This window comes from Megalops cyprinoides, chromosome 10 (assembly GCF_013368585.1).
Source record: "Megalops cyprinoides isolate fMegCyp1 chromosome 10, fMegCyp1.pri, whole genome shotgun sequence".
Lineage (NCBI taxonomy): Eukaryota > Metazoa > Chordata > Actinopteri > Elopiformes > Megalopidae > Megalops > Megalops cyprinoides.
Genome location: NC_050592.1, coordinates 8,567,976 through 8,576,438, shown reverse-complemented (window position 1 = coordinate 8,576,438; position 8,463 = coordinate 8,567,976). Strand labels below are relative to the sequence as shown.

Genomic DNA, 8,463 nt, shown 5'->3' with positions numbered 1-8,463 from the left:
AAAATACAGTAACATTGGGGTGCATTTTCATAGGAAAAGGACAGGTTTTTAGGAGAGGTTATGAATACACTGTGGCATGGATCATTTTTCCAACACCCAGAACAGCACCAGGCATTGAAGTGTTGTGTTAAAGGTGGGCCACGGTGTAGAAGGACTGGTACAGGACTAACAGCAGAAGTGCTGACATAGTTCAGGATGGGCATCGTACAGTGCAGTGAAATGATTAAAGTGGGATGCTGTATTCCATGCAATCCATACTCTGGAACACCAGTGAGGCATTAATCATACTCACTGCCAACTTAGCCTGGGCGACAAATTCTACACCAGTTTTATTCTTTTCAAAAACCCGACAGAGAGAGAGAGAGAAATTTTTTTTGTGAGGATAAAGATGCCGCATAGGCCTCTCCAGTGCCCTAACTTGTGCTCTAACGACTGTCTCAGCAAGGGTCCCGAATGCAGTGAGGACCCTTTTAGGTAAATACACGAGGAATTCTCTGCACAAACAGACACTATACATATGGGCACAAGGCTTGGCTCAACCGTTTCCTAATTTCTCTCTCTCCACTTTCTCTCTTCCTCATCCAATGACAAATTCAATGCAACAAAGGAATCAAAGAGAAGATAACAAATTAAGTGCTTGAACGAACCCACATCAAAATTTTAACTACATAATTTGCATTTTTTTTTCCATCGCTCTACAAATTGACTCAAATGCCTCTCCCCACCCCAGCCACTGTAATCAGCCTTTTTACATTCCTCTATTTCAAACTCAAGTTTCGACCAGTTTTCCTGCCTCCTTCCTCTTTCACATCTCTGCTAACCAATCCTCATTTCAAATATATCATTCTATGATAATTCTGTTTTTAAAAAGATATCTTTTTATACTCCTCTTTCTCTATCCAAAATCCCTCCCACCCATATATAAAATGTACAAAATTATTTGCAAAATTTCCTCTACGTCTCCTTCTCATTTTGCTCATATAAAAATATACAGTTCTCCTATGTCAAAATCTTCTCTCGATCTCGGTTACTGAATCTCTTCCCACTCGTTTCACTGAATCAGATGTAATTCATTGCAATGCCCTTATTTTTCGCTCTCCATTTCCATCTCTCCAGTTCAAAAATATAAATTGTTTGTATTAGAAAAAGAAAACTGTTCTACACTCTTTTAACACTCTTCCACCATCCTCCACTCTATTCTTTCTTTCCTGTCCATTCCTGTTTGTTTTACTGTCATCGTCATCATCTCTTCATCCTTCCTCCGATCCCTCCCACCCCCAAACCCCGTCGTTCGTCCTCCTCCTCCTCCTCCTCTCCGTCGCCCTCCTTCAGGGTTCTTCGTGTCGGCTCTCGTATTTGTTGAGGATGTTTCGGCAGCGGCCCAGTTCCTTTCGCATGTCGGCCACTTCCTGCCGGAGCGCCGCGTTTTCGCGCTCCAGGAACGCCGCCCGCACCGAGATCTGGTTCTCCTTCAGCCGCCGCGCGTCCCGTGACCGCTTCGCCGCCTCGTTGTTCTTGTACCGCCGGCTCCAGTACTTCTCATCCTACGGGGCGACAGTGTAGCACAGTGGTTAAGGAGCGGGACTTGTAACCGAAAAGGTTGCCGGTGTGATTCCCCCACTGGGGCACTGCTGCTGTGCCCTTGGGTAAGGTACTGAACCCACAATTGCCTCAGTAAATATCCAGCTGTATAAATGGATAACACTGTAAAAAACTGTAACCTACGTAAGTCACTCTGGATAGGAGTGTCTGCTGAATGCCTATAATGTAACGTAATGTAATGTCTATGGGGGGGGGGGGGGGGGGGGGGTGTGGACGGACAGAGGAGGATTAGCGCAGCCCCATTAAGATAAGGACATGGCAATTAGAGTTAGGTGGAGAGACCGGAGAGAGCATTAGCGTTGCACTGCGAGTGGGGTTATCACCGTGGATACGCACTGACACCACAGCGGTGAGCAAAAGTACTTCTGTCCTCTTAAGGCTCGGTTCACTGGCGCAGAAGCACCATGAAAGCTGACGTGCAGCCGCCACACCGCACAAACCGTCATAACGTGCCTCTAAGGCATTTAAAGACATATTATTTTACTATATTCACGCAGTGTAAGATATACTGCGAGGCCCCACTCTTTCAGTTATTAACTGAACACAGCTTGAAGCAAACATGCAAATGAAAGAAATCGTCACCGGAAGCGTCTATGGTCATTAATCAAGATAATATCACCATCTAGCCCAGTGGTGCGAGTTAGACACACACACTGCATGAAAATTGTTTTCAGTTAAGTCTAGGAAAATTTACTTGATTGCTACAACTGGTACTAAATGCATAATATAAAATGTCAACATTATGCGCTACAAGAGTTCAAACTGTCCAATCATTGCTAAAGAAAACTGTCTAATGGCACGTGTGTGTGTGTGTGTGTGTGTGTGTGTGTGTGTGTGTGTGTGTGTGTGTGTGTGTGTGTGTGTGCGCGTGTGCATGTGCATATGTAAAACTACTGCTTTAGGATGGCAAATTTGAACATTTAAAAAAAAAAAAAAAAGTGTGTTTAAATGGTAAATGAAGCACCTTCAGATCCTCCGGCACCAGCATCTTGCGGGCCTTCTTGATCATGGGCTGTGGCTTGAGCTCCTCTTCAGAGAAACGGTGCCTCCGTGGATCGAACGCCTCCTGGCCCGGCACGCTGGACAGCGCCAGGTCCGCAGGGTCTGGGTCAAAGTTCACCGGGACGTCCGCCCCATTGGTGGAGGGGAGCGCAGGAGGCGGGGGAAGGGAGGAGGAAGGGGATGGGGACGGGTCCAAAGGGGCTGCCTGTCCCCCTACGGACAAAAGAAAAAAATTAAGTCATTATAAATAACATAGATGTAGATGGCAAAGTTACAGAGAAAGAGGTCGCATACAAATTTACAGATATTCTGTTTTATTATAGCTGGAATATTACAACAGCTCAGGCCAGTCCAGACTGCAGTGACAGCCACTGACCACCAGGTGGAAGCAGGGCAACATTATAAATGACACTGCAAATGCTTGACCCTGTTCTCTGATCTCAGGTCTGTTCCCCTAACAATAAAATCTTTATTTTTTCTTTAGTCACCACAAAAATCTGTGTTGAATTATCATATGCAAGGAGGGTATTTTCCTCTTATGTACATAACACAAATAATTCATCTGCATGCTATTCACCAGTGTCCAGAATAAATTTATGGTAGGTTAAATGGTATATTTTATATGTAGTTCTATCTAGGTGTCTCTTGGCTATCGCCAAGTTTTTCTGTGTATTTATTATTAAAATTATAAACATATATGGAACATTATATTCAGCAGGCAGCAAGTTACATAGGCAAGTTATGCAACATGTACACCCCCCACACACATACACACACTCCTACGCATGTTACAGTACATAACAGCCCCCTCGCACTGTGCCCAACATACAAAACACACCCTCTACCCCCCCCCCCCCCCCCTTCCCCTCTACCACCACCACCAACTTGCTCCTCAGCTTGTCTTCATTCTACATGCTCTTATATTATTCATCCAGTAAGTATGTCTGGGAGTAAACAACGCAGAGTTAAAGGCTCTGTATAAAGTTACATGTGCAAAAAAAAAAAAAAAAAAACACAAACAATTGCAAAGCTCTTTAAGTTAGTTTTCAGTGCTGTACTCTTGTTCATCCAAACTCCCTGTGCCGCTCTCTGCCCCTCCCCCCCGTGCTCTCACTCCATTACTTTCTGCATCAGCACGTGACGAGCCACATGCACATGGACTAAGCGTGTGAGGGAGAGAGGGAGAGAGACGTTTAAAGACACAGTCTGGCTCTCTCTCCCCTGCTCCCTCTGTTATTCTAACTCCACTCTAGTGTTCCTACGGTCAGTCAGCGCCCACTTCAAGCCCCTTTCTTTCCCTTTTTTTTTTTTTTAGATCTCCCTGTTAAGTCAATGTACTCAATGTACAGTTATTTCCAAGACTGTGTACATTGTGTTAACCCTATCACTCAAATGCAGTCTGGTCAAGGCTGCCATTGTCTACGCATTACAATATCTGCTCAGCCAAAAATCTAAGACCAGCAATTTCCTATTAACCCTTCATCATTCAAATCATTATCCACTCCTAATAGGAGTCTTTTAAGCACTTCAGTAACATACCCTTCTCCACTCTCCTCTCCCCAAATGAGATCTGTATCCAGTGTCTATTGTACTTCACCTCTTCCTGTCCATCATTTTCCTGCCCCCCTCCCCTGCTTGGCCCCTCAACATATCCAGCAGCTTTCCAAGTGCAATTTATACCATTTCTTCTACTTCTCTTAAGCTTCAGACTCAACCATACTACTTTCACTGTCCTTCCCTATGTACATTTACTCCCTCATCTCAGTTCTGTCCTCCTACAAGCCAAAACTCTTCCCCAGCCACCTGCAACCCAAGTACCACTTCCATCTTTTCCGTGACGCCCCCTCCAAAAACTCACCATGGAGGCACTCTGACCCTCCCAGCATGCCTTGCGTCGCCTGCTGCATGTCCAAACCCAGCAAAGACGGGGAGGAGGAGCAGGGAGAGGAGGAGGACGACGAGGAGCAGGGTGGCGGCGATGATGGGGGGCACTGGGAGCTTTGGTTGGGGATGGCGGACTGGGAGCTCTGGGAGGGGATCTGCGCGGAGCTGGAGCTGTTGTTGTGCAGGCTGCCCATGCCGTTCTCAGTCAGGAACTCCTCCAGGTCCATGTACTGGAGCTGGAACAGGCCGCCGTCGCAGGGCAAGGTGCGCTCCCATAACAAGGGTCCCAGGAAGGCCGACTGGGACGCGGAGCGCAGCGAGCACCCGCCGCCTCCCCCACCTCCGCCGCCTCCAACACCCCCGGCCATGGAGCTGGAGTCTTCATCTGAATCCAGTGGTTTGTCTTTGTCTGATAAAAAAAAGAAAGGGGGGGAGAAGTTAGCTCTAGCAGTACTATGGTGCAGTTGTTGGTGCCGTCTGGACCAGAGGGTCATAGGGTTGAATGTATTCAGAGCAGTGTGCATTCTTGAGTAAAGACCTTTTCTCTCTAGTCCAAAATCACTTTAAATGAATGTGTTACAGAAAATGGAGCAGTTGTTACCATTTTGTGTTTTCCTGGACAACTAGGATGCTGGTTCCTGGATTCTTAGTAATGACTGCTATGCTAACGTCACTGGACCAGGAAGGCTGAGAATTGAATTCAGATGGTACAGCTGTGTTCACCAAAACAGCTTTCGTTTTGCACTAAATAAATACACAACAGTACAGTTACACAAAATCAGGTAGGCCTACAAGGGCAGAAGTGGTCACTCTCTAAGTGAGATACTGAGATAAAACAGTGAATTGTACTTTTCTAATACTAGGTTTGCAATAAAGAGAAACAGATATTGAAGACAGAGAGCAGTGTCATGATGTGCATTAGTAAGGAAGAAGACAGAAGGTCAAATCAGCTACATCATGCATGCATGCATATTTTTATGCATGTTATGTATGTACAGACACATGCCAAAAAACCCGGGGAAGAATGCTCAAGTGCCCGTTTGGTTGCTTGGAGAAATACATCAACCGCTGCCTACAAAACTATTTAAAGAATTTCAGATGCAAATCACATCATATTTTTAAAACCCATTGAATAAACCCATCTGCACGTGCACATAGAGGTATGGTGACAACACAGATACAGCATGACAATAAAGTAATACCTCTCTGAGCAGCACTTAGTCAGACACAAAGGGGCAGAACAGGTGACGCCAGGGGGAGCTCTTTGGTTATACTACCACCACAAGAGTTTCATCGGGGCATTACTTTATTTGATACCCATAATGTGCCCACGTCCATCCTTTCATTTTGAAAATCATCTCTTTAATGATCTCTGGGGTTTTTTTTTTTTTTTTTACAGAGTGGCAAATGCAAGTACCGGTCCACACCGTGTCTGAGTACTTTGTATGTCTGCACAACATACACGACTGGGATACATTGTACATACATATACTCTATTATATCTATACTAATGTTGGTGCAGAACATAACTCTTTCTTGGGGGGGGGGGCATTTTTGAATAATTAACTAGCAAAACATCAGTGTTTTGTACAAGCTGAAACACATTATAAGTCAAATAACCAGCATTCTCTTGGTGTCCCTCCTTGTCTTAGCCCCACAGCTCATCCACAGACACACTCTCTTTCAGCAGACACACACACACACACACACACAGGTCAAACAAAATGAAATACTGACAGCAAACAAACCGGACAACACAGAGCATCTGGGTGTAAGAAGAGGATCTGCAGATGGTGAAGCAAGGAGAAAGAATTACAAATAGACACGTCAAAAAAAAAAAAAAACCCACCTTTCATATCACAGCAGTCTTTCCCTCGCTGGTCACCTTTGACGGGTAGCTGCAGAAGGGTCTTTAAGCTTGCCATTGAACCCAGGTGTCCACCTCCTAGATTTCCACTCGCCGGGTTACTACTCCCAAACTGTGGGCTAGCTCCGGCGGGAAGGTCAGGGGTGAGAAGCTGTGAGAGCGGCCTGGACATCACTCGGTGGCCGTTTATTTTTGATGTTTGGGTTTAAGGGGGGAACTTCCACGATTAATCGCTCAAGTACTAATGAATCCGACAACCGCCCTTTAACGTGAACTCGGAGACTACCATACAGCTTGATAAGGTTTTGGTCTTGAATTGCTTTAGACCTCCCTTTGCACCAACAGTTCCACCAATCTATCAATTTGCAAAAGCAAAAAAATTACGTCGCCAATGATGTCGTACGAAATGCAGCTCCTTGCACAAGAATCCACTTTGAAAGGTACGCACCGTCGAATGGAGTTTTAAAGCTCGCTAGCGAGCCTACCTAAACGTCAGGCTGATCAATTATTCCAACTGTCCATGGGTATAATATTGTGGCCGAGTGGCATTGGTGTGCATCGACCAAGATCCGAATTCAAGCCTGCCTCTTTCTCGTCCTTAATTCAATTTATGGCCGGCTATCTGCGTATCGTAATGTTATTGTTGTTGTTTGTTTTGTCCTCTTGGGTAAACAAATTCAAAATCCCCGTACTTCCTCTTAAAGTTATATCAAATATGCGGTAAGCCTAATTTTCCCAACAGTTCTCAATAAGTTTGATGTTTCTGTGTATTATCTCTCACCACGACACCGATTTTTGTCTTCACCACTAGGACCAAATCAAAAATCAAAACAAGAGAAAACAATCGATGTCCACGCTGAATTCCTGAGGTAAAACGAACGAAAACCGAGACGGAGAAATTGGACTTCGCCGCACTAAAACTTCGAATAATGCATACGGCGGAAGACTTAAGGAGAAAATGCTTCTTGCCAATAAAACAGAGGAAAGAAAACGAGACTGCTAATCCCAGGGTAAAAAAAAATAAATTAATAAAAAGTGTTCTCTAAAAAAAAAAACAAAAAACAAAATTAATAACAGAAAACGTGCAGTTTAGCAGTGCGATTGGTTGGATTGATAGCTTCTTGTTTTTTTTCCTCTCTCCCCTCCGTCGCTCTCACTCGTTTTTTTTTTTTTTTTTTTTAATTCTCCTTCTCCCCCTCTCCCTCTTTCTCTTTCTGTGTGTAAGGAAACACAGCTTGCAATCGAGCCCAGGCGAGAGTCAGCTGGAACGAACACGGGCGATTCTCGTGACGTCACAGCTCACAGGGCAATGGCGCGCGCGGAGGGGTGATATGTTAATATTAATGAGACACACCTCCCCTACACCACGCCTCAAAGGCAGTATTTATGCACCACCTTTCAATCCAGTTTAGCCAGTCAGAGACGTAGTAGGTTACACGTCACCTACGCGGCTCTTCCCATTTCATTAACCCGTTACACACACACACAACCTTGACTAATTAATTTTAACACCCAACATTGTACAACAAAGGGTATACTAAATTCGAACTATTATCATTTCCTTTTACAGGGAGCGTGGGGGCTGCGAGTTATTTCGCAGATCACCTCTAATCCAAACGAAAAGTAAACGCCAGTCGGTTTTGGCCGACATAAATATCACCGGCACTGTCTTTAAGACCGAATCGTACTCTCCGAGGGTGCACATGGCCCTCGCACGCGCAGGTGCTGCCCATCGGCAGGTCGACCCTATTTCGATTGGCTGTAAGTAAGCCAGTCTCCGCCCCTGCATTAATCTATTGGGCAAAACTAGGTCAGTTTCTCCGCCCACATTTCCCCCCATGCAGAGGCCGCGTGAGACCGAGAGGAGGTAAAACAGCAGCGCAAACCCGCAGAGGGTTGTGCGGATCGGTGTTCACCTATATGCAGAGATCAAATGGGATCTTCTTTTGCATATTTAATTGTAACATTTTGTATAGGCCTACACATACAAAATCGCTCATTATTTTCATAAGTAACACAGAGGAATTTGTGTGGTGGTTTGCATTAGCCACTTTAGGGTATTGAACAAAAAGTCCAGCGAAACATTAAACAGGCCATGTCGAAAGTCT

The 8,463-nt window shown here is 45.0% G+C and overlaps 1 protein-coding gene across 1 annotated transcript; it reads right to left on the bottom strand.

The window, feature by feature from the left end:
- Positions 1-975: 975 nt before the first annotated feature.
- On the bottom strand, positions 976-7,300 carry dbpb (D site albumin promoter binding protein b). Its single transcript, XM_036538251.1, has 4 exons — positions 6,338-7,300; positions 4,463-4,897; positions 2,567-2,817; positions 976-1,544 (listed from the first exon to the last, which is right to left on the bottom strand). Exons 1-4 carry the CDS (start codon positions 6,525-6,527, stop codon positions 1,329-1,331), a joined length of 1,092 nt encoding a protein of 363 aa, XP_036394144.1. The 5' UTR covers positions 6,528-7,300; the 3' UTR covers positions 976-1,328.
- Between the last annotated feature and the right edge of the window lie 1,163 nt (positions 7,301-8,463).